Raw genomic sequence first — 27,711 nt, 5'->3', positions numbered from 1 at the left:
AAAACACAATTCAGATGTTGGGACAGGGCCAACAAAACGGTGTAAATGTGAGTAGGACTAACAACTGGAGGAGCAATTTGCAACTAATTTACATGACTTGGTATGAAAAGAGTACGTTAGAGATGGGCAGAAGTTCACCAATATTTGCATCTACAAATTGTGAAACCGTTTCAGAAAAATGTTTCTCATTGCAAAATTGTGAATACTTCCTCTGGATCAACTTGCAGGACAACAGGCTTAAATGGATGGACAGATGTCTTTTTTTCAGCCTTATAAACTATGATACTATGCTACTAATATGTCATCATGTACAATACATAATATCAAAAGATTTAGGTAATCTGCAGAAATCCATGTGTGCAAGGGACCATGTCGACTGTCAATATTGGATGCTAGTGATTAGAGATGAGTGAATTGTTCAATAATTCGATTCGCCAGTTCGCCAAATATTTTTGGAAAAATTAGCTTCGATCCGAATAGATTTGCGGCGAATTACGTTAAAAAAATTGCTATTTTCTGGCTGCAGAGAGCCTTTATAGTGGTGTAGAACATTGTGCCTTGCAGCAACATGCATAGGGAGTGTGCTGTGGTAGTGAAATAATATTGAGTCCATATGACATGCAGATGACAGGTGTCACTCTTAGAATGACTGCACACTTCAGTTATTTGGTCAGTTTTGGCCCTGTGACTGTCCAAATTAGTGAAGTATGAACTCAACCTTACAAGTCGATGTTAGTGCCAAGAAGAAGCGCACTCCTTTTACACCGTCGTCAGCTAATTCCACATAGATGTCTACAGAACCTGTTCTGTTAAACACTTATACAAGTAGAGCATCCCAACCAGAGTGGAGAGGGTGTTAGCAGTAAGTTTGTGTTGACGTCACTGATTATTTTGCCCTTCCTCTGATCCGTCAGAACAATAACCCACAAAAAACAGATCCTGTCTGTGGAGCATACGCCGTCACTCGGTCAGCATTTGTTCAATAATCCATCAGTATTGCTAATGCCCAAAAAAACAGGAGTTGGTTGTCTTAGTGCCGACACTATGTTCTTCCTGCTGTCGGTCTCCATTGTTCCGATTTTCATTTGTCACGGAGAAAGCCAGGATTCGATTTCTTCATGAATCACATGGAGCAGTTCCTCCCCTGTGTGACTCCATTCGCCCAGGGCAACGAGGTGCAGAACACATTGACACCGCCTTAGCCCTGCACATGTGGTATGCTAGAGGAGCACTGTGACTTACCCCTGCAGTGGAGGCCGAGGACATGGTAGAGGATGAGGAGGCAGAGGCGGACATTGTCACAGGACCAATGGCATGACAACTTTGAGGCGGAAGCGGAGTGTCTTGGCCAAGTTGCTGGTGTAGCTGTGCAGGAACCACATTCACCCAGTGGGCCATAAAGGACATGTATTGTCCCTGACCTTAGTTACAGCTACACACGTCGGCGCTGCTTTGCACTTTGGCAGACACCGACAGGGTCAAGAACTGGCTCACCGTCTATTTTACATGTTTGTGCAGGGCTGGTACTGCCTTTTGGCAAATAAATGACTTCTTGGGACTGTCCACCTCTGCTCGGCACAAGCCATCAGTTCTCTAATTGGTGCAGAGTCCCCCACTTGGAAAGGGAGCAACTGAAGCACCAGCAACTTGGACAGGAGCACGTTCAGGTTCTGCGCCGTTGGATGCGTGCACGCATACTGTTGTTTCTTGGCAATCACTTCGGTGATCGATCGCTGATGGAATGACTGACGAGGAGCAGGAGCATCTGGACCAGCAGAAGATGGGAATGACAGACAGCTCCCTTCGGCTGAGGTGGTGGAGCCATGACTGGCTGAAACCGGATGCGTGCCGCTGGGTGATGCAGTGGTAGCTGTGACAGGCTGGACCACCACATCGGAGCCACACTTCTCCAAGGCCACTTTATGGTGACGCTGCATATGTTGACGCAGGGCCGTGGTGCCAACATTGGCACCCTGGCAACGCTTCACCTTCTGCCCACATATTCTTCATATGGCCATGTTGACCTCCTCCGGCGGCTTCACAAAAAACTGCCAAACCGCTGAGTACCTAATTTTCCCCCCATCACTACTCACTAACTGACTGCTACCGCCACTGCTTCCGTGAACCCGTCCACCACTCCTTTTCGGGCAGGTAGGCTGCTGCAAAGTTGGTGGTCTACCCCGTGCCTGTTTGGCTCCCGACCTTCCACTGCTGCCACCCTGCTGACTCCCGGCCATGCTAGCGACTTGCTGGCTTAGCCGCTGCCTGACGGGCAAGCTGCCACCGTCTTCTCCCGATGATGACAAAGCCCCTTCTTCACCCAGCTCCCAAGTGCGATCGGCTTCATCATCGAGTAGTGTCTACGCGTCACTGATGTCCTCCTCAATGGTCTCTGGGTCAGGAGCCTGACCGCTCACCACACAAGCTCCTGCGCCACTCTCCTCATCACTACTTGCCCGCCTAGCGGAGTTAGCGGCGGATGTCTCCTCCAGATCTTGGCTGGGCAGTAGTTGCTGACTGTCTTCTAGTACCTCATTCTTGCTGTATAGTGAAGTTGAGCCCACTGCACACAATACTTTTGTGGCTAAGGGAACAGCAAAAGACAGAGGCAGGTTGAGGAAAGGTGAGGGCACAGGGCGTGCTCCCAGGCCATGCCAACTAAGGGTTGTGTCTGACGAACCCACTGACTGTTGGCTGGGGGTGTCTGATGTCACTTTGGGTGACGTGGATGACAGAGTTAAAGAATCAAGAACCGCTGGGTTGCTGGTCAAGACACGACCGCTAGATGTCAGTGGGAGATCAGGCCTCTCACTGCGACTCCTGATGCCATGCCTCCTTATTCTGCTGCAACCTCTGCTTGCCCCAGAAACATTCAGGCCTCTGCCACTCCTCTGTGCATGGCCTGGCACTTCTCTGCCTGACGTACTTGTAGCTGAACTAAACAAATTAAATGGAAATTACACCCCCCTCCCCCAAAAGCTACGAATATATTTATATTTTTGTACTGAAATAGGCCACTAAACGCTTTGACCACAATTAACTGCAGAAGTGAACTGAGAATATATTTTTCTGGTTGGACTGAAATACACCACTATACGCTTTCACCAGAAATAACTGCAACAGTGCAATGCATATATATTTTTATTTTTTTACTGAAATACGCCCCTATACGCTTTCAACAGAAATAACTGCAGAAGTGAACTGAGAATATATTTTTCTTGTTGGACTGAAATAGGCCACTATGCGCTTTAACCAGAATTAACTGTAGAAATGCACTGCGAATATATATTCTTTGTTTTACTCGTATACGACCCTATACGCTTTCACCAGAAATAACTGCAGAAGTGAAATGCGTATATATTTTTCTTGTAGTACTGATATAAGATACTAAGATATAAGACACTAAAGGCTTTTCAACATAGCACTTGCAGCCCAATAACAAATGACAGAGCTGTCTAATGGCTATTTGGATCCCCAAATAATCTTTCCTTGCACTTGCAAATCGCTTTCCTATCAATGTCCCTAGCGCCTTCTGACGTCTCTCCCTGCGCTAAGATGCTGTGAAATGATTCCTCCCTATCCTTTCCCTGCACTTGTAAATCTTTTTTTTTTGTCTTTTTTTTTTCCACACTCAGGTTTTTCCAATTACTGTCTCTAGTGCCTTCACACTTCTGTCCCTGCACTCTGAACGCTGGAAAATGTCTGACTCTAAGATGGCCGCTGTGTTTATAGGGTTATGACATCACAGGGCTGGCTGGCTGCTAATTGGCTGCATGCATGGCATTATGGGTCATCCAGCCTTACCAGAGTTCCTTGCCTCATGTCCTCACACGTGTAGCCACCATTTTAGGAAAAATTGTGATTCGTTACCACGAAGCGCAAGGAAATTCACATTCGTTGCAAACCTAATTTTTCCTGAAATTCTATACAAATTCCACTTTGTCAGCTTCGATTCGCTCATCTCTACTAGTGATCTATGAGCCCTTGGACGGCACTGCATTAAAAAACAAATTCTGTACTGGAAATCACTGCATGGGCTAAGGAACACTTTTTGAAATCCTTGTCTGTGCAATCATTGTCTGTGTCGGTTCATAGTGCAATCCAGAAATGCAAGTTAAAGTTGTATCACGCAAAGAAGCCATATGTCAACGTGATCTGGGCAAAAGTTCATTTGAAACGGACTGAGATAGAATGGAAAACTTTCTACGGTTTTGTGGTCAGATGAATCAAAATTTGAAATTATTTTTGGAAACCACGGACTTCATGTTCTGTGGACTCAAGAGGAGAGGGACCATCCAGCTTATCAGCGCACAGTTCAAAAGCTTGTATCTCTGATGGTATCAATGCTGAACAGTATATTAAGGTTTTAGAACAACATACAGTATGCTCCCATCCAGACATCTTTCAGGGAAGACCTTGCTTATGTCAGCAAAACAATGCTAAACTACATACTTCATCCAGCACACCAGCATGGCTTCGCAGAGGAAGAGACCAGGTCTACCTGGTGTCCAGACCTTTCACCAATAGAAAACTTTTGGCACATCATAAAACAAAAAATCCAGCAAAGAAGACTCAGCAGCTAGAATCCTACATCAGAAAATAATGGGACAACATTCTTCTCCCAAAACGCCATTAATTGGTCTCATTTCCTAAATGTTTACACACTGTTATGAGGGGATGCTACACAATGGTAGACATGGCCCTATCCCAACTTTTTTGAGATGCATTGCTGTCATCAAGTTGTAATTGAGATTTTGATTGCATGAAATGGTAAAATGTCTCGCTTTCAACCTCTGATATGTGTTCTATGTTCTATTGTAAATACAATATCCGTATGGGTCTATGAGATTTGTAAATCATTGCATTGTTTTATTAACATCTTATTGTATATGTAATTGTGGTTACACATTTATCTTTAACTAAAATGTTTTACTTGACCATTCATTTCAGTGCACAGTAAATTTAATAATTATTATTTTGCTCTTCACTACAGCTTAACATGAATTCAGCCCCTACGTTCATGCATTTTCCAGCCAAAGGCAAGCCTAAGAGAGCAGATACCTTCGATCTTCAGCGTATTGGGTTTGCTGCAGAACAACTAGCAAAATGGATTGCTGACAGAACCGATGTTCATGTACGTAAATAGATTTTGGCAACATACATCTTTACTCCTATTTTTATTCACATAGTATATGGTTTATTCTGTTATTGAAGGTCTTCTTAGACCTGTCACTTTAGTTTAGTAGACGAAGTCCGGTGTATCTTTAGAAGACTCGTAGCTTTCTGCTAACTATGGCATTCCATTCAGGTTTTTTTTTGCGGACTGTATAAAGAACCATTCATTTCAATGGGACCGCAAAAAAATAGAATATGTCCTATTATTGTCCGCATTACGGACAATGATAGTACTGTTCTATTAGGGGCCAGCTGTTCTGTTCCACAAAATACGGAATGCACACGGATGTCATCCTTATTTTTTGCCGACCACAAAATACATATGGTTGTGTGCATGAGGCCTTATTGATAGTAATGGATATTTGTTAGCCAGTGGTTATAGAATAACATGATAATTAAAATTATATGAATAAGTAAAAGTACAAGGTTAACCCCTTCCCGACATGCACTGTACATGTATGACGCATGTCTGGAGCAAGCCTGCTGTTACACAGGAGTTGCCTATAGACAATGTCAATGATTGGCGAAAACACCAATAGCAAACATTTGACCCCTCAGATGCCATGGTCAAATTGACCACGGCATTTAAAAGGCCTTGCCCCAGGTGTGCTGCACTCTTGGGGTCTAAACAGCTCCCCCACATGGTGATCATGGGAGCTGTTTGGTTGCTATGGTAGCCTCTGGCCCTCTGAAGGATCTGAGGTCTGCCACAATACCTGAAAAAATATATATATATAAAATTCAAATCACCTCCTTTTCCCCATATAAAAAAACTAAAATAACGAAATAAATAAACATCATATGTATTGTTGCATCCCTAAAGGTCTCTTCCGGACACATGACGTACCGGTACGGCATGTTGTCCCGGTACTTAAGGACACATGACATACCGGTACGTCATGTGTATTTCCGGCGGGCGGTGATCGGAACAAGGTGCCTACTGAAATTATTGAGCAGGCACCCCCCCGTGTCGGTGACCTGAGGTTTGCGGCTTTTACATGCGGTTGCGGTCGGCGGTGCCATCGGGTCCCCGTGGGGCTGTAGGGGGGACCCGATGGCATGGAAGGCAGCGCGATGCCTTCCTGATGCATCTGCGCTGCCTTCCGGTGAAATGTCTGTGAGATCCAGCCCCCTGGATCTCACAGGCAGGAAGCTGTGTTAGTAATACTCACTGTATTACTCATACAGCCAATGCATTCCAATACAGAAGTATTGGAATGCATTGTAAAGGATTAGACCTAATTTAAAGTGAAAAAAAAGTTGAAAAAATAAAGTTTTCCCCCCAAAAATTAAAAGTTTCAAGTAAAAATAAACAAAAACATTGTTTTCCCCAGATAAAGTAAAAAAATATTGGGAAAAAATATGGGAAAAACAAAAGTATACATATTGGGTATTGCCGCGTCCGTATCGACCAGCTCGATAAACATATCACATGACCTAACCCCTCAGATCAACACTGTAAAAAATAAAAACTGTGCTAAATAAACAATTTTTTTGTCACCTTACATCACAAAAAGTACAACAGCAAGCGATCAAAAAGGCTTTTGTCCACCAAAATAGTACCAATCTAATAGTCACCTCATCCCACAAAAAATGAGCCCCTACCTGAAACAATCGCCCAAAAATTTATAAAACTATGGCTCAGAATATGGAGACACTAAAACATCATTTTTTTTGTTTAAAAAAAGCTGTTATTGTGTAAAACTTACATAAATAAAAAAAAGTATACATATTAGGTATCGCCGCGTCCGTATCAACCGGCTCTATAAAAATATCACATGACCTAACCCCTCCGATGAACACCGTAAAAAATATAAACTGTGCTAAATAAACCATTTTTTGTCACCTTACATCACATAAAGTGTAATAGCAAGCGATCAAAAAGTCATATGCACCCCAAAATAGTGCCAATCCAACCGTCATCTCATCCCGCAAAAATCATACCGTACCCAAGATAATTGCCCAAAAGCTGAAAAAATTATGGCTCTCAGACTATGGAAACACTAAAACATGATTTTATTTGTTTTAAAAAAGAAATCATTGTGTAAAACTTACATTAAAAAAAAAGTATACATATTAGGTATCGCCGCGTTCGTGACAACCTGGTCTATAAAAATACCACATGATCTAACCTGTCAGATGAATGTTGTAAATAACAAAAAATAGAAACTGTGCCAAAACAGCTATTTCTTGTTACCTTACCTCACAAAAAGTGTAATATAGAGCAGCCAAAAATCATATGTACCCTAAAATAGTACCAACAAAACTGCCACCCTATCCCGTAGTTTCTAAAATAGGATCACTTTTTTGGAGTTTTTACTCTAGGGGTGCATCAGGGGGGCTTCAAATGGGATATGGTGTCAAAAAACCAGTCCAGCAAAATCTGCCTTCCAAAAACCGTATGGCATTCCTTTCCTTCTGCGGTGTGCCCGTAACATGCTGCCTGTAGATTATTTAGCATTTTCATGGTGAGTTTCACTTTAATCATTCAAAGGGCAAATCAAGTGTTGGTTCTATACCTTCATAATCCAAACTACAGCTATTTCAACCTTAGCTTATTTCTGTCCAAATGTAAACGTCCTAAAACTCACAGAGAATGTCACTCACGTTTGAAATAAGACTACTTTCACACTTGCGTTGTCTTCTGGTATTGAGATCCGGCAGAGGATCTCAATACCGGAAAGAAACATTTCCGTTTGGTCCTCATGCATTCTGAATGGAAAGAGATCCGTTCAGGATGCATCAGGATGTCGTCATTCCGTTACGTGATCAGACACAACCAAAAACGGATTGACATGGCATTGAAAACAATATAAGTCAATAGTGATGGATCCGTTTTTTTATGAGCCTAAGAAACCAGATCCATCACCCACTGACTTTCAATGTATTTAGTGACGGATACGTTTTTTTTTTCCGTTTTGATTTCACACAACCGCATCCTAATGGAACAGATGCATCCTGATGTGCAAAATCAAAACCGATTCGTTTAATTCCGCTATCCTCTGCCGGATCTCAATACCGGAATTAACAATGCAAGTGTTAAAGTAACCTAAGATGACTCAAGCTGTTGGCAGGAAGGTATCGGAAGAGAACAGAAATGGAGGTCCTGGACATATGCCATTTTTCATAATGTGAGCAGATATTGTAGTGACATCTGCCCATTAGCATTAGCTTTGACTTCTTTAAATTTAGACCTGCACTTTGCTGCAGTTTCTGCACTGGTGGCCAGTGCATCAAAGATAATGTGCAGAAACTCATGAACAGGTTGCAGAGCCTATCCTCAGAGTGCAGTCCCCATTATCAGAGGACTGCCAGCATGGCTCACCCTCACAATCATGTGGAATAGGGGTTACATGCTAATATTTTGTTTTGCCAAGGGTTTTTGGTTGTCAAAAGTTATCCCCTATCCACAGGATAGGAGTTAACTATTAGATCGGTGTGAGTCCTACTGTTGGGATGCCTACTGATCACGAGAATGGATACCCCTCAGAGTCCTCCAAAATAGATGAAGCGGCAGGTCAAGCACGTGCAATGCTACTCCATTCATCTCCAATACAGTTCTGTAGATAGCTGTGTGCAAAGCTCTGCTATTTCCAGAACCCCTATAAAGATGAATGGATCAGTAGCTTCCGTGCCCAACCTGCCGCTCCATTCATTGTGGGGGGCTCCTGGGAGTACAGGGTACCCATTTTCATGATCGTGGGAGTCCTTGTGGTAGGACGCCCACCGATCTGATTGTTATCTCCATCCTGTAATACCCCTTTAATTTGGCCAGAGACATAAGATTTTAATGGGCAAATGGATGTCCATTCGCTTGTCTGACAATATTTTGGTCCAGGACTCCCACAAACAGTTGCCAACCTTCATAATTATTGTCACGTTGGGAAGGATCTACAAGTGAAAAAAACATACAGTTGGCCGATTATATGAACTACATATGATGGGTGACTACCGCACAGGAACCTGGCCAGGAGTTTGGGCATCCCAAGATAGGATGTCTTGATGGCAGTATCCTAGTGCAGGGTCTAGAGAGTGAAGTGACAAATTGGCAAATGTGAATTCTCATGCTTATTTGTCATATTCCTGGAGTGGCTCAGTGAAAGAACAAAATGACCCACCAGACAACAGAGCCTATTTCGGGCACATCTTGACAGGTTCTAACACTGTAAATCAATAGTGATGAGCAAGAATACATTTGATTGTCTCAGAGCAAATCAATCATGGTTCACAAGTCAGACAGAGCAGACCTGCTTTATCATTCTGGTCTGTTCAGCAAAGATTGGCTCTTGAGGATCCTTCTCCTTCATTATCTCTTGTCCAGAACCAAGGTTCTTTCACCATCAAAACACATTCCTTTTTAAGAGATAAAAATGTGATTCCGCTGCCCATTTGGACCTTTCATGTGCAAGGGCGGTAGACGGTGATTGTCCTCAAACCAAATACACCTGATGGAGGACAAATACTGTACCCCAGCATCCGGACCAAAACTCTTCAATTCATTTTAACCATAATATCCTGTATACTGATTTTCCTACTTGATAAATTATGGTATGTAAATTCCCTATTTAAAATCTTGACCTTCCCCTGGTAGAAACAATTCACATCCTTATCCTTCTATTAGCAACATTCTGTGTTTCTCATTTTTGGTCTTGCTGGTAATGAGGTCTTATCAGTATATTGAGCTATAGACGTGGATTACTTATAATCTTTATCATTCATTGTGGTTTTCCAATTTGTCTGTAAAAAAAATGTTGGCTATCTGTGATTTTGGGATAAATTGTCCAGAAAAAATAAAAATTCTGGTTGGCAACTCTGATAGGCACACACTCTCACACACACAGGGACAGACACGCACTCTCACACACACAGGGACAGACACGCACTCTCACACACACAGGGACAGGCACAAACAGGGACACGGGGACAGACGCGCGCAAACGGGTATGCGTGCACACAGGGACAGACACGCACACGTGCAGGGACAGACACGCACACGTGCAGGGACAGACACGCACACGTGCAGGGACAGACACGCACACGTGCAGGGACAGACACGCACAAGTGCAGGGACAGACACGCACACGTGCAGGGACAGACATGCACACGCGCAGGGACAGACTCGCGCAGGGACAGACTCACGCAGGGACAGACTCGCGCTCGCACACACACAGGGACAGACGCGCGCACAGGGACAGAGGCTGTGGTGCTTCGTGAGCGCCAGTGTCTCTTCCTAGGCCATATGACATCACATTTATTGGTCACGTGGCCTAGGTGCAGCTCTGTCCCATCTGAGTGATTGGGGCTGAGCTGCAATACCAAGCGCAGTGCTATGAAATGGACATTGCTGTGCTTGGTAAGGAGAAAAGAGGCTGCGGCGCTCACTGGAACATTGCGGTCTCCTCAAACAGCTAATTGGTGGAGGTGCCAGGAGTCTGACCCCCACCATCTCTTAACTCTGAGTACAGATGTCATAGATGTTACCTGCAGTCCCAGGGCTCCAGATGGCGACCAAAATGGTCGCCAATGCGACTTAGAATTTACAAATGGCGTCAAGACTTTTTAGCCATTTGCGACTAGACCCGCCGCCGCATCTCTGCAGTTAAATACAGCGGCGGGGCACAGGAGCTGATAGTTCTCTGCCCCGCCGCCGATGTTCTTCTCAGCAGCGCAGTGGAGAAGGAGTCTCTCCCTCCTCCCTGTGCTGCTGCCGCCAGTAAGAGGAGAGACGGGGGGAGAAGGGGAGGGGCTGTGGCCACTGCGCCACCAATAAAGATAACTGACCTGTTAATACAAATACAGGAGGCGGGTGCCGGAATCAAATAGCCGGCACCCGACCTCTATGACAGGGAGCTGCGATCAGCGGCAGTTAACCCTTCAGGTGCGGTACCTGAGGGGTTAACTGCAGCGGATCGCAGCTCCCTGTCATAGAGGTCGGGTGCCGGCTATTTGATTCCGGCACCCGCCTCCTGTATTTGTATTAACAGGTCAGTTATCTTCATTGGTGGCGCAGTGCGCCCCCCCCCCCCAACACCCCAGTATTATAAACATTGGTGGCACAGTACACCCTCCCCCAACACCCCAGTATAATAAACATTGGTGGCGCAGTGTGCCCACCCCAACACCCCAGTATAATAAACATTGGTGGCGCAGTGGGCAGTGCCAATGAGGGTTAAAAAATAAATTAACTCACCTCCTCCAATTGATCGCGTAGCTGCCGGTCTCCTGTTCTTTCTTCAGGACCTGTCAAAGGACCTGTGGTGACGTCACTGAGCTCATCACATGGTCCATTACCATGGTGATGGATCATGTGATGTACCATGTGATGAGCACAGTAATGTCACCACAGGTCCTTTGACATAACAGGAGACCGGCAGCTACGCGATCAATTGGAGGAGGTGAGTTATTTTTTTATAATTTTTTAACCCTCAATTGACCTTCTACTAAGCATTCTATATTAAAGAATGCTATTATTTTCCCTTATAACCATGTTATAAGGGAAAATAACACAGTGAATAGACTTTCATCCTAGCAACCATGCGTGAAAATCGCACCGCATCCGCACTTGCTTGCAGATGCTTGTGATTTTCACGCAGCCCCATTAACTTCTATGGGGCCTGCATTGCGTGAAAAACGCACAACATAGAGCTTGCTGCGATTTTCATGCAATGCACAAGTGATGCGTGAAAATCACTGATCATGTGCACAGCCCCATAGAAGTGAATGGCTCCGGATTCAGTGTGGGTGCAATGCGTTCACCTCACGCATTGCACCCGCGCAGAAATCTCGCCTATGTGTAAGGGGCCTAAGGGTGAATAGGACTAGGGTTCCAGCCCCTAAGGTGGCTAATAGTAAGTAAAAAAAACCAAAAAAAACCCACTAAGGCTACTTTCACACTTGCTGCAGTGTGATCCGGCAACTAGTTCCGTCGTCAGAAACTGCCTGCCGGATTTGCCTATCTGGATGTGACTGAAAGCATTTGTGAGACGCATCCGGATGCGGATCCATCTCACAAATGCATTGCAAGAACGAATCCATCTCTCTGCTTGTCATGCCGGCACTAATACATTCCTATGGGGAAAAATGCCGGCATTCAGGCAAGTCTTCAGTTTTTTTCGCCGGAGATAAAACCGTAGCATGCTACGGTTTTATCTTTTGCCTGATCAGTCAAAATGACTGAACTGAAGACATCCTGATGCATCCTGAACAGATTGCTCTCCATTCAGAATGCTTGGGGATATACCTGATCAGTTATTTTCCGGTATAGAGCCCCTGTGACAGAACTCTATGCCGGAAATGAAAAACACTAGTGTGAAAGTACCCTAAAATATTAAGTTTAAATCCCCCCTTTCCCAATTTACATATAAAATATATAAACAATAAATAAATAAATAAACATATTACATAGAGCTGCGTTCGAAAAGTCCAAACTATTAAATTATTAAAAAATATCTCCTATGCGGTGAGCGCCGTAACAGAAATAAATAAATAAAAACCATGCGATTCGCCCTTTTTTAGTCACCTTGTCGGCCCAAAAAATAGGATAGGACTGTTCTATTATGGGCTGAACGTTTAATAAAATGCGAAATGCACACGGCTTTTTTTGGTGTTTTTTTTGCGTGGTATTGAGTATCGCAATACTTTTTTATGGTGACGAAAGCGAATCTGAATTTTGGTATCGAAACAACCCTACGCCGATCTGATCGTCGTAGCGTTGTCACGATACCAGAATTTTGATTCGGTTTCAATTTGGCTCCTAAATTTTTCAGTTCAGGAGCCAATGGCTACTAGGTATTTTTTTTTAGTCTGGAGCACTGAGTCCTATGTAACAACCACATAACACAGTGAACTATTGTGTTATGTGGAGTGTTACATAGGATTGCATGGAACATCTACTACATTATCTGCAAACAGAAAGTTATCACTGTTATCTGGGCTGTTATGTAGGACTGAAAGTGACAAATTAAAATTTTAGTTGCTAAATTTAAAATACATATGATTATAATAAAAAAGACTTGGAGGAGAAGATGAGACGCAGGTCAGAGTAGTGAGTTAGTTCTACATATAGGGGAATACAACACCACATACCTCTTACATCCAGTGACTTCTCCTGTCATGCAGATCTTCTCTTTCCTCTTCTCCTCCGTTTGACCCAGACCGCCATGACAAATTATTTCAGCCGCATCTCGTCCCTACAGAGTTTGTTACACAGACATGTTAGATTTCTCATAATTGGGTTTATTTATCAAACAGGTGTAAAGTACAACTGGCTTAGTAGCCCATAGCAACCAATCAGTTTACACCTTTCATTTTCCAAAGGAGCTGTCAAAAATGAAAGGTGGAGTCTGGTTGCTATGGGGTACTAAGCCAGTTCAACTTTACACCAGTTTGATAAATTATTCCAAAGGTCCCTATAGTGTCTACAGCAGTTATAATGTCCCCTAGAGTGCCCCCAGTAATAATAACACCCTATATTTTGCTCCAGGTAATAATGCCTGTATAGTGTCTCCAAAAATAATGTCCCCTAATAGCAACGCTCCCACACTGTCCCCATATAGTAATTTCCCCCACACTGTCCCCACATAGTAATTTCCCCCACACTGTCCCCATATAGTAATTTCCCCCACACTGTCCCCATATAGTAATTTCCCCCACACTGTCCCCATATAGTAATTTCCCCCACACTGTCCCCATATAGTAATTTCCCCCACACTGTCCCCATATAGTAATTTCCCCCACACTGTCCCCATATAGTAATTTCCCCCACACTGTCCCCCATTAAGTAATTTGCCACATCAAGTAATAACCCCCCAAGCTGCCCCCCATTAAGTAATTTGTCCTCCACTCTGCCCCCCATCAAGTAATTTGCCCCCATCAAGTAATAACCCCCGCAAGCTGCCCCCCATTAAGTAATTTGTCCTCCACTCTGCCCCCCATCAAGTAATTTGCCCCCACACTGCCCTCCATTAAGTAATTTTCCCCCACATTGCCCCCAATTAAGTAATTTGCCCCCATAAAAACATTTGCCCCCACTGTCCCTGCAGTAATATGTCCTCCTCTGCCCCCCAAAGTTGGTATACACACACACACACACACACACACACGATGATTTCACCACGCATGCCGCGCTTTTACCACCACATAGGCCTCAGGCCTACTAGGCCTGAAGACTATGGCGGTGATAGGCTGCGGGGCAGGGATCTATGTGATCCTCTGCCCTGCTGCAGTATGTGGGCGTTTTGGCCCCCCAGCGATGTCAGGCCCGGGGCGGCTGACCCAAACGCCCCAATTCTAATCCGCCACTGATCCTGAGGGTAGTCATCAATATTAAGCACTCGGGCTATTACAAAGTCTTCACATATAGACAACCAAATAATGCTCCTAGACTTACTTGTTCTTCTGGATGATGTCACCTACTTGGTGACCAGGAAAAGGCTGTTAACAGATTGTATGAAGGTTTCAAAAGAAGTATTTTAGCTAGTGCAACCATGCAGGTATGCAGAAGTGATCATTAACTGTAGCATTGTATTAGCAGTAATTGCATCATTGTCCTAGTAATGTAAAATTAGTATTAGCCAAACAGTTTTACTTTTGGGATAGTGACACAAAACAAAGTAAAGCGCAACTTGCTACAACTCCAACATTACCTATCTTGTGCTATGCAGTGTGCTCTACTTAGGAACTATTATTACAGCCTACGGTAAGCTGTAAAATTTTTCTTACATGTGCAAAATAATAAGTACGGTCTTATACGAATAAATGATTTGCCCTGGAGTCGGGCGTTGTGTTCTTTTTGACATAGATCCAACAAGGAGAAATATCCCATTAAGTTATTAAAAGTAAAGATTGAAGGATTGTTGAAAGAAACATAATTTCTTTAAGTAATGCTTGAAGCACTGCCAGGTCCATCAACATTCTGTGTTAAGATCCTGGTTGAACCTAGACTCCTCAATCATGACAACAGTAAGCTAATAAAACACATTCATAGTACGTGAAAGCTTCCCAAGTGTGTCCTCAAGAGCGTCCCCAACAATCTTAGCATTAGGTGAATATATTATTAATCGATATTGTCTGGAGATCCAAAAAAATATCAATTGCTCTTTGGAAATGAGTGTTGGTATGTGGACATGTGGTGCTATAATTAGAAATGTATGACCCTGTTGTAAAATATAGATGAGGTATAGTTTTGCTAATTTTGAGTTTTGAGATTTTTTTTTCAGTATTACGGTACTATTCTAACTTGGCAAGAAGATCCAAAGCAACGGTTTGTTGTAGTTGCTATCAGTCAAAGTAAGAAAAAAGCTCAAATCGGTCAAATTGAAATAAAGATTGATATATAAGAAACCATGCTATTGCTGAGTTCTTTACTACTTGATGTCCTGCCAGGTCCATCATCATTATATACAAAGTGTCTGGCAGCACCATAACACTTTGTTCTGTTTCTACAAAATCCAAAATGATTGAAGATGAACCTTCAGGATCGTTTTGAAGTTTAATGGAAGAGTGACGTTTAAAGGGCTTCTGTCACCCTACTAAACAGTTTTTTATTTTTTTGGTTACTTTTAATCCCTATACTGCGATTTATGCATACATACTGTAATTAATCATTTTGGTTCAGCAGATTATGTTAAAAACGTACTTTTAAAATATGCAAATTACCTTGCTACCAGCAAGTAGGGCGGCTACTTGCTGGTAGCAGCCGCATCCTCCAATCCTATGTTGATTGACAGGGCCAGCGGACAGGATCTCTCTCTGCTGGCCCTGTTTGCATTCAAAATCTGGCGCCTGCCCCGTACCTGTCTTTAGTCGGCGCAGGCGCACTGAGAGGCAGATGCTCGCTCTGCCGCTCCATCCTCAATGCGCCTGCGCCGATGACGTCACATCTACACCCGGCGCAGGCGCATTGAGAAGGGGGACGCTCGCTCGGCGCTCCTTCCTCAACGCGCCTGCGCCGGGTGTAGATGTGACGTCATCGGCGCAGGCGCATTGAGGATGGAGCGGCCGAGCGAGCGTCCGCCTCTCAGTGCGCCTGCGCCGACTGAAGACAGGTACGGCGCAGGCGCGAGATCTTGATAGCAGACAGGGCCAGCAGAGAGAGATCCCGTCCGCTGGCCCTGTCAATCAACATGCGGAGGGGGCGTCTTTAGGATAGGAGGATGCGGCTGCTACCAGCAAGTAGCCGCCTTACTTGCTGGTAGCAAGGTAATTTGCATATTTTAAAAGTACGTTTTTAACATAATCTGCTCAACCAAAATGATTAATTACAGTATGTACGCATAAATCGCAGTATAGGGATTAAAAATAACCAAAAAAAAACAAAACAGTTTAGTAGGGTGACAGAAGCCCTTTAAAGAAAATTGTTAATATCTGGTAATCTTCCAAAAGGATATGTTATACTGGTGGTTCATGGCCATCATGAGGTCTGCCAGCCCTGACCTTCGCCTGTTTCCTGACTACATGTATTGCCTATTCCGTTGGTGCCATACACCGGTGTCTCTGGTCCCTGTGGGGCAGCACTTTGACTACTACAAGAGGTAGCAGCCTGGTGGCTACCCTGCAGTGAAGGCCAGATACATGTTTGGGGGAAAGAGTGAAAACCAGGCGACCGCCAGGATAATACCCTGCGGACTTGCCTAAAGTCAAGCCACTTTCCACAGTGGGCCCTTACTCGCTGCCCATAATAGGTTAATAAAAAATGTATTATAGTAATAAAAAAATTTAAACTCATTATCATTATTATATCTGTAGGAAGATGTCACTGCTTATATTATAAAAAGGGGTTAAAGGGATTAAGCAAAAACCGAGCTTTCTGGATCTCTGACATACATGTATTTAAAGATGGCCCCCTCTCATGAGCACAACGGCGCTATAACCACCAGGTTTCTACTGTTTTAAATAGCAGAGGCCCGGGGCTAATGTCAGTGATAATGTCAATCTAAGACATGTAATCCCTCAGATGATGTGGTGTGGTCAAATGTGACCACAGCATCAGAGGGCTCTAAAATCAGAAGCCAAGTGCTTCCCAGGCCGCCTTCCCTAGGCTAAGATCTGGGAAGGTGTCCCATACTAGTAATAGGCCTGAGCATGTATAAGGCCAATTCCTAGTATAATCCAATGCTGGCCTATAGGTGGCAGCACTGCACTGGAATATTCCAAATCCTTTGTTCTGTAATGGATAGAAATGCATTATAGAAATGCATTATAAAATGCAGGTGGCAGTCTAATGATTTGTTATTCATGTTATTGGGTGACCTAAAAAAAGTTAAACATTTTTTTAAAAATATATAAAAAAAAGTTAAAACATAGATAAAAGTTCAAATCACCCCACTTTCCCTACAATAAAAAATTAAACATCATGAGCATCATTGTGTCTGAAAACGCCCTTACTATTAAAATATAAAAATATGCATCCCATTCAAAGTAACGGGAAAAAAAGCTATTTTTGTCACATTACCTCCCCAAAAAATGTAATTCTTAAGTCTCATTATAAATTTATACACACCCCAAAATAGGATCAATAAAAACTGCAGATAATCCCGCAAAAAATTAGCCCCTACACAGCTCCATAAACAGAACTAGAAAAGAGTTATGGGGGTCAGAATATGGCTATGAATTTTTTTTTCCCAGTATTAACCCTCTCAGTTTTTGTTTTTTTTTTAGTTTTCGTTTTGCGCTCCCTGCCTTCCCAGAGCCATAACTTTTCTGTTTGTCTGTTCACATAGCCATATGAGGGCTTGATTTCTGCGGGACAAGTTTTACTTTCCAACGCCACCATTTAATATTGCATATGATGTAGTGGGAAGCAGGAAAAAAAATCCACATGGGGTGAAATTGCAAAAAAAAAAGCAATTCCACCACAGTTTTCCGTTGTTTTTTCTTTTTAAATTTCTGACGTTCGATGTACGATAAAACTTACCACTTACTTTTATTCTATAGGTCAGTACGAATCCGGCGATACCTTTATATGTATAGTTTTTCTTGCGTTTTGATAGTGATAAAAAAATAAAAATGTGGGAAAAAATCTGTTTTATTTTTTTTTGTCGCCATTTTGACCTCTATAAATTTTTAGTAATGTGTACGGAGCTGTATGGGGGCTCATTTTTTGCGGGGCGATCTGAACTTTTTATTTATACCAATGGGGTGTGTATGACTTATTGATCACTTTTTATTAAATTTTTCCCCTCACCCATGACGGTACCCATATGACTAGGACCTCCCATCCAGGACAGGAAACCTGAAGAGATAAAATGGTTCACACCCCCACCACACCTCAGTTCAGGTTTCCTATCCTCCGGATAGGAGGTACCTGAAGAGTTCCCTCTTATTTTTTTAGGTTCTCATCTCAAGGGGCTGGGGAAGGTCCGGGTCTACAACACCATAACAGGACCTATCTCTGGCGGTGTAAGTCTCCTGGGGGAGCCGTTGCCTAAATCTGCCCTGCTTCCTGCCTCCTCCCAAGCCTCATTGGGGAGCCGCTGTGGCTGTGTTCAGGTCCATAGTAGTGCGGTGGCCGGCGTCCCACTTCCAAAATGGCGGAGCGTGCTCCCGATGTGCTCCGCACATGCACGCCGGGGCGAATTCTTCCGGCGCATTGAGGATGTTTCCGGCAGCACTGACCGGAAGGGGGAGGGCTCACCTGCCTCATGGATTAGGCATTTTTTGGGCCTGATGTTAAAAGGAGCCGAGGCGCGTAATAAGTCGGCAGCAGCAGGAGATAGCCAACCTTGTTGCGCACACAGTGCTATGCAGGATCTGGAGCCAACACAATACATGTCGGAACCAGGTGACGCCAGATACGCCCACAAGCCCGGTATTGGACCTGAGGAATGGGGAAGCTTGACTCTACGAATTGGTGAGATTGATCCTCTACTAATAAATTTGGGTGGTGTTTGCTTTTTTGTAGGTAGCAAAAACACCTAAGAAATCTTCCGGCAAAACTAAACACAAAGAATGTGGAGGATGTAGAGTAGCATTGTCAGCTTCATATGCTAAACCACTATGTCAAGCTTGTATAGATAAGTTAGTCATGGAAGAATCCCATAGCTTATCTAAAACCAATAAGGCCTTGGTACGATCTGAAGTTAGGTCTTCCGTTAAATCCTTCAGTCGGGGCCGTCCGAAATCACCAGAAAGGCGTACCTATAACAGGGCTCTGATTCTTATTTTTCTGGGGAAGACGAAGACATAGAATCAGGTCAGGATTTATCTTCTGATTTTATGTCTTCAGATGAGGATTCAGCGGGGAAAGCGCTATTTCCACCTGAAGATACTGAGCCTTTGTTAAAAGCCGTAAAAACCACGATGCAATTGGAGGACGTAAAACAGCCTAAGGCTATCGCTGACTAGGTTTTTGAAGGCCTTGGCCCTAAACGCCATAAAGTTTTCTCCGTTCATAAGAACATAGAAGCACTGATTAAGAAAGAATGGAAAAACCCTGACAGAATTTTTTTTTTATACCAAATTCTGTTAAGAGAAAATATTTATTTAAAGAGTCAGTGGCGGGCGTAAGGGACAGAGCTCCTTCTGTAGATGCCCCTGTAGCTAAAATAGCCCAAAAAATTGTCTCTTCCGTTTGAGGATTTAGGCTGTTTAGGAGATTCCTTAGATAAAAGAGCAGACGATTATCTAAATGTATTTGGCAATGTGCCTCTACAAGTCTCAGGCCGGCCATTGCCACCTCTTTGGTCTCCAGGTCATTAAGGCTATGGTTAAGTCAACTAGAATCTCATATTAGAGACAAAACTCCTAGAGAGGACTTACTATCAACCTTCCTCAAGGCAGAAGATTTCCTTGCAGACGCTTCTACTGATGTGGTCCGTTTTTCTGCCAGAGCAGCTGCCATATCAAATGCAGCAAGGCATGCTATTTGGCCTAAATCATGGAAAGGGGAACAAGGGTCCAAGTCTAGACTTTGCTCTCTTCCTTCTGAAGGTTCTAGATTGTTTGGTTCCTCTCTTGATGACATCTTAGAGAGAGCCTCTGACAAAAAGAAGGTGTTACCGGTTCCCCAGCAAACTTCTTTTTTTCGTAAACCCCAGGCCAGTTTTAAAAAACAAAGGAGTAGGCAAAGTAATACATTTCCTAAATGATCTGACTCCCTACCAGTGTTTAAAACCCAGGAAAACAGACTAAAAGACAAACTGCAATGATGCCAGAAGTCATATGGGAGGAAGACTGTCTCAGTTCTTCCCAGCCTGGAGGTCCATTTCTCAGAACAAGTGGATCCTAAGTGTAATCGAAAACGGATTCCGGCTGGAGTTCATTTCTCGTCCAAATTTTTTTTTCACTCAGTTCGTCCCAAAAATTCGGAAAAAAGGAAAGCTTTAGAATCGGAGATTTTTTCTCTCTTAGACAAGGGAGTAGTTTGTCCAGTCCCCAAGACAGAGAGGGGCAAAGGGTTATATTCCCCTTTATTTTTGGTGAAGAAATCAAATGGAACATTCAAGATTATTTTGAATCTGAAGAAACTGAACAAATCCCTGGTCTACAAGAAATTTAGAATTGAGACGATAAAAACAACTGTGAACCTCCTCTTCCAGGATTGCTGGATGGCAAGCCTGGATCTGGAGGATGCGTATTACCATGTTCCAATACATTCCTCCTCCCAAAAGTTTTTAAGAACAGCAGTCTGGGTTCAGGGGAAGTTGCTGCATCTCCAATACAGAGCGCTCTCCTTCGGTGTAGCGCAAGCTCCAAGAGTCTTCACCAAAGTGGTAGCAGAGTTAGCGTTTTTTTTAAGACAGTCAGTAATTACTCTGGTGCCCTATCTGGACGATTTTTTGATAGTCTCTCAGTCAAAAGAAGGGCTAGAAAAAGATATGAAATTCCTCTGCTCCACTTTAGAAAATCTAGGATAGATAATCAATTGGAAAAAATCTAATCTGATTCCTTCTAAAGTTTGTGTTTTTTGGGGGGATTCAGTTGGACTCCTGTTTACAAAAAAAGTTTTCTTCCACCTCAAAGGAGAGAGTCGATTATGGATCAAATAAGGTCAGTCTTCCTGTCCTACCAGTGTACTTTCAGGAAAGCAATGGCGGTACTAGGGCAGATGACATCAGCAATCCCAGCAGTACCTTATGCACAGATCCACTCCAGAGATCTTCAAGCAGACATGCTAAGATTGTGGGACGGCTTCCCTTATTCCTTGGATCAAAAATTCCACCTTTCCTCAAAGGCAAGATGCTCCCTGTTGTGGTGGATGGTACAGAACATCTATCAGCAGAAGTTCCATGGACATTTGCAGACCAGGCCATAATTACCACAGACGCCAGCCCTTGGGATGGTGGGGTCTGATTAAGAGAAAAGCATCCTCCAATTTCAAGGAGTTAAAAGCAGTAAAGATGGTGCTGACAGTGGCTCTTCCAGAAATAAAAAAAAAAAGAAGATTGTGTTTTATTCGAACAATTCAACAGTGGTGGCCTACATAAGCCGTCAAGGAGGAACGAGTCTCTTCCCTCCTACATCTATTCCAGGAGATCTTTTGCATAGCAGAAAGAAGAATGCTTTTCCTTTCAGCGGTACATCTGAAGGGGAAGGAGAATGTTATAGTGGACTTTCTCCGTCGAGTTTCCATAAGACATGGAAAATGGTGTCTGAACAAAGAAATATTTTTTGCAGATAGTCCAGAAGTACGGTCTTCCTACAGTGGACCTTTTTGCCTCAAGAGCCAACAGAAAGGTAGAAAAATGTTTCTCCCTCAATCATTTGGACGGCCCATCAGCAGTGGACGGGTTAGCACAGGACTGGAGCCAAGAATTAGGGTACGCCTTCCCTTTATTTTGCCTTATCCCACAAGTATTGAAAAAATAGAGAGAGAGGAGACCTTGGTTATTCTGATAGCTCCAAAGTGGCCCAAGCGGTATTCAAATCTTCTGAGGTTGGCAGTACAGCCTCCATGGTCCCTACCATTGAGAGAGGATCTAATTTACCAGGGTCCACTAGTTCATCCCAGCCCAGAAGTCCTTCATCTTTCAGCATGGATTTTGAAAGAGAAGTCTGGTCGGGAAGGGGATTGTCGAAAAATGTGGTTTCCACCTTACTACAAAGTAGGAAGGCGGTTACCTCTAAAAAAATATATAATTGTTTTTCTTGAAACCCATGACGGCACCTCAAAAATTCCCTCCCTAATATATATATATATATATATATATATATATATATATATATATATACACACTGCTCAAAAAAATAAAGGGAACACAAAAATAACACATCCTAGATCTGAATTAATTAAATATTCTTCTGAAATACTTTGTTCTTTACATGTGCTGACAACAAAATCACACAAAAATTTAAAAATGGAAATCAAATTTTTCCACCCAGGGAGGTCTGGATTTGCAGTCACACTCAAAATTAAAGTGGAAAAACACACTACAGGCTGATCCAACTTTGATGTGATGTCCTTAAAACAAGTCAAAATGAGGCTTAGTAGTGTGTGTGGCCTCCACGTGCCTGTATGACCTCCCTACAACTCCTGTGCATGCTCCTGATGAGGTGGCGGACAGTCTCCTGAGGGATCTCCTCCCAGACCTGGACTAAAGCATCTGCCAACTCCTGGACAGTCTGTGGTGCAACGAGACATGATGTCCCAGATGTGCTCAATTGGATTCAGGTCTGGGGAACGGGCGAGCCAGTCCATAGCATCAATGCCTTCATCTTGCAGGAACTGCTGACACACTCCAGCCACATGAGGTCTAGCATTGTCTTGCATTCGGAGGAACCCAGGGCCAACCGCACCAGCATATGGTCTCACAAGGGGTCTGAGGATCTCATCTCGGTACCTAATGGCAGTCAGGCTACCTCTGGCGAGCACATGGAGGGCTGTGCGGCCCTCCAAAGAAATGCCACCCCACACCATTACTGACCCAATGCCAAATCGGTCATGCTGGAGGATGTTGCAGGCAGCAGAACGTTCTCCACGGCGTCTCAAGACTGTCACGTCTGTCACATGTGCTCAGTGTGAACCTGCTTTCATCTGTGAAGAGCACAGGGCGCCAGTGGCGAATTTGCCAATATTGGTGTTCTCTGGCAAATGCCAAACGTCCTGCACGGTGTTGGGCTGTAAGCACAACCCCCACCTGTGGACGTCGGGCCCTCATATCACCCTCATGGAGTCTGTTTCTGACCGTTTGAGCAGACACATGCACATTTGTGGCCTGCTGGAGGTCATTTTGCAGGGCTCTGGCAGTGCTCCTCCTGTTCCTCCTTGCACAAAGGCAGAGGTAGCGGTACTGCTGCTGGGTTGTTGCCCTCCTACGGCCTCCTCCACGTCTCCTGATGTACTGGCCTGTCTCCTGGTAGCGCCTCCATGCTCTGGACACTACGCTGACAGACACAGCAAACCTTCTTGCCACAGCTCGCATTGATGTGCCATCCTGGATAAGCTGCACTACCTGAGCCACTTGTGTGGGTTGTAGACTCCGTCTCAAGCTACCACTAGAGTGAAAGCACCGCCAGCATTCAAAAGTGACCAAAACATCAGCCAGGAAGCATAGGAACTGAGAAGTGGTCTGTGATCACCACCTGCAGAACCACTTCTTTATTGGGGGTGTCTTGCTAATTGCCTATAATTTCCACCTGTTGTCTATCCCATTTTCACAACAGCATGTGAAATTGATTGTCACTCAGTGTTGCTTCCTAAGTGGACAGTTTGATTTCACAGAAGTGTGATTGACTTGGAGTTACATTGTGTTGTTTAAGTGTTCCCTTTATTTTTTTGAGCAGTATATATATATATATATATATACACATATAGAATTATAGTTGATAGAACTTCTTTCCCATGGGAAATTAGACGAGTTACCTGATAGGTTCTCTTCTTTACCATTATGTGTGGTGTTTTCTGTTTTTTTCAACTCTTCTTTCTTGGTGGTTGGCACACCTCCGGAGGTCGGTTTATTATAATGACTGAGGTGTGGTGGGGGTGTGAAAATTTTTATCTCTTCAGGTTTCCTGTCCTGGATGGAAGGTCCTAGTCGCATGGGTGCCATCATGGGTTTCAAGAAAATTGTTTGTAGAAAATGAAGTGACCAAAAACGGCGAATCGGCCATTTGGACGCTTTTTTCCGTTTTGCTGTTTGCCGTATGGGGAATATATTTTTATACTATGGGTGTTTTCACACATCGTGACACCCATGATGTGTATTTTTTAAATTTTTTTAGTTATTTTATTTTTATTTTGGGAAAGGGGGGGTGATTTTTTTTATTTTTAAAAAATTATTTTTACACTTTTTTATAGCGAACTGTAACATGCAAACATTAGATTGCTATTATCGTACACTCCAATGCACTTGCATTGGAATCTATGATTATACTACTTTCCTATGGAGCCCTATTACAGGCAAGGGCTCCATAGGAAATACTATGCAGCAGCCTCCTGTCATTCACAAAGACAGGGGAAGCTGCACACACATTCCGGCTGCTCTGATCGCCGCAAGGGGGAGCCGGAGCATAACCGGAAGTGCGTGTTTTTGGTTTTCAGCGCGCTCAGATGGTTAGGATTGACCACAGCATCTGAGGGGTGAAGTGTCTGCGATGAGCATTACTGACGGTTGCAGAAATGAGCCACGGGTGTCTGCTATAAGAAGCAGGCGGCCACCCACTTCTATGGCCCCGCAGCGCTCAGGAGCAGGTGCCATCTTTAAAGACCCGAAGACATGTACGGTGCTAGTCGTTAAGGGGTTAAAACACAAGAAAAACAACAGTATATATGGTAAATGTGGTATCGTTGTAATCGTACTGACCCAGAGAATGAAGGGCATAGGTCAGTTTTACTGCATAGGGAATGTCATCAAAATAAAAATGTGGTGCAATTGTATATTTTTCCAATTCCACCCCAATTTGTAATTTTTTTTCCAGCTCCCCACTACATTGTGAATGGTAAAAAAAAAAAAAAAGTTATGGCTTCGGGAAGGCAGGGACTGAAAAATAAAAATGCAAAAACTGAAAAAGAAAGTTCCTGAAAGGGTTAAAATAAAGTCACTCATATTTCAAGGTTCTGTGGTTAACCACCAGTCTTTGTTTAAAACATTAGATGAGGATTTGGAAGCTTAGTATGTGTCAGTTTGTTAATTTTAGCCATATACGTTACATATAGGGCTTTTTCAAGTTGTCAGAAACTTGGACTAGACAGTCCAAAATTAGGCATCATGCACACAAACATATTTTCATTCCGTGTCCGTTCTGTTTTTTTTGCGGACCATATGCAGAAGGTACTCCGTGTGCATGTCCCATTATTGTCCGCATTACAGACAAGGATAGGACTGTTATATTAGGGGCCAGCTGTTTCGTTCCGCAAAATACAGAATGCACACGGATGTCGTCTGTATTTTTTGCGGATCCTTTTTTTGCAGACCGCAAAATACATACGGTCGTGTGCATGAGGTCTTAGTAACATTCATCACAGTGTCTGGTGCTGGATGATAAATCTGGTGCACCTTTAAACTCTCTAATCTGTTTATACCACCTATAGTGGTGCTTGAAAATTTGTGAACCCTTCATAATTTTCTATATTTCTATATAAATTTGACCTAAAATTGCATCAGATTTTAGGAGAAAAGAAAACCCTGCATTCCAGCTTAAAAATCTAATCCCTTCTGTGAAACACGGTGGTGGTAGTATCATGGTTTGGACCTATTTTGGGGTATCTGAGCCAGGGTGGCTTGCCATCATTGATGGAACAATGAATCCTGACTGATACCAGCAAATTCTAAAGGAAATGTCAGGATATCTGTCCATGAGCTGAATCTCAAAATGGTCGCCAATGTGACGAGGAATTTGCAAATGGCGATAACACTTTTAAGTCTTATCACCATTTGCGACTTGTCCCACCGCCGCGCTGCAGCTCTAAGAAATAAAAAAAACTTCAGCAGACGCACCACGCTAGGCACGTCTGTTAGAAGAGCCAACCCTCCGACATCCAGCCTGCCATCCAGCGAGGAACGGGAAGCAAGGACCAGTGGTGTACTTGGGGGGGGTCCGCCCCGCATGCCGGCTCTCAAGGGGGTGCCAGAAGCAATGAGCGCTTCCATCAATACAGATGGAAGCGCTCATTGCTGGAGCGCTGGGAGCTGCGGTCCTGTCACTCACCGCTCAGCTCCCAGAGCTCCTCCCCTCCTTCAGGCCGGCGGCACACAGAATGGTGAAGCAGGAAGACTTCTTCTCGCTCCAACATTCAGCCTGCAGACACAGATCGTGCTACCAGCCTCCGATCTGTGCCTGCAGGGAAGAGGTATGTTAGCTTCAGGAACGGGACAAGGTGAGCAGTTACTGTGTGTGTTTTTTTTTGTTTGTTTTTTACAGAGGAGGTAAAGAGCGCTTTATTAGTATGGAGGGGGCACAGAGAGCATTATTACTGTGAACAGAGCACAGTGGACATTATTACTGTGACAGGGGCACAGTGGGCATTATTACTATAAAGGGTGCACAATGGGGATTATTACTATGAAGGGGACACAATGGGGATTATTACTAGGAAGGGTACACAATGGGGATTATTACTAGGAAGGGGGCACCATGGGGATTATTACTATGAAGGGGGCACAATGGAGATTATTACTATGAAGGGAGCACAATGGGGATTTTTACTGTGAAGGGGGCACAAAGAGGGCATTACAACTGTGAAAGGGTACCAAACACCCTAGGCACGCCACTGGCAAGGACGCAAGCTTGTGAGTACACAAGTACAATACTTTGCCTTCCTAAATGCTTCGGCATCCACATAGTAAATTGGGTAGTCTAACTGGCTGCACATAACTGGTACATTATCATGAGGCCCCTGTGTTGTTCCCCCTCCCCCGGCTTCCTCCCTTCACGGCACACTTCCTTGCCTCCTTCTTGCGGAGACCACGCTGCTCTGAAGATTTCTACCTCCAGTGCAGGATCACAGGAGACAGGCCCTCACCGAAGATCATGCAGCAGGCTGCTGTGAAGCAGGGACCATAAAGCACCACAGGGAACACAGAAGGGCTGAACCAAGGACAAAGACAAGAGGAAGGAGGTCCTGTATACACAGACAAATTGTTGGAAACAGTGCAGGAGGACACATAAGGAAACGATAAACAATGGTTTACCTTCCCTTCATTATATATTCCCTTTTAGGTCCCTTTCACACGAGCGAGTCCCACGCATTGAATTCGCAGCGCGTGTCAGGGAGAATACCCGTCCTGACCTCCCAGCACTGCCGGGGTCACATAGCATTGTATTGATTTATGATGCTATGTAACCCTTACAGTTCAGGACTGTATTAGATGACACTTACATAATGCTGTCAGTGTTATCCAATACATTCCCCCCCAAAGAAAGACTTTGAATATTGATGACCTATCTTCAGGATGGTCCTATTGAAAAGTAGAACTCAATCCAGTGTGAACGAAGGTTTATCTGCCCAAAACAGAATTACCGTAAATCAAAAGTATGCAATCAATTCATATTTCTACACTGGAGAATCTAATCCAAATTAGCTCAGAAGGCCCTTCACTTGAGACATTTAATCCTGAGCCCCGAGTTAGATGCTGTTTTGTATCTAAAACAAAGAGTATG

The 27,711-nt window shown here is 43.8% G+C and overlaps 1 protein-coding gene across 2 annotated transcripts in view; it reads left to right on the top strand.

The window, feature by feature from the left end:
* TUSC3 (tumor suppressor candidate 3) overlaps nucleotides 1-27,711 on the top strand; it is a 357,616-nt gene that overhangs the window by 226,561 nt on the left and 103,344 nt on the right. For both annotated transcript variants that reach the window (XM_040418803.1, XM_040418804.1), the window contains exon 4: nucleotides 4,994-5,134. In XM_040418803.1, coding sequence (XP_040274737.1) covers nucleotides 4,994-5,134 — 141 coding nt within the window. The remainder of the gene's footprint in view (nucleotides 1-4,993; nucleotides 5,135-27,711) is intronic.

The sequence above is a fragment of the Bufo bufo genome, chromosome 2, assembly GCF_905171765.1.
Source record: "Bufo bufo chromosome 2, aBufBuf1.1, whole genome shotgun sequence".
Classification (NCBI taxonomy): domain Eukaryota; kingdom Metazoa; phylum Chordata; class Amphibia; order Anura; family Bufonidae; genus Bufo; species Bufo bufo.
The sequence above is the reverse complement of the archived record's forward strand: the minus strand, read 5'-3'. Positions and strand labels throughout refer to the sequence as shown.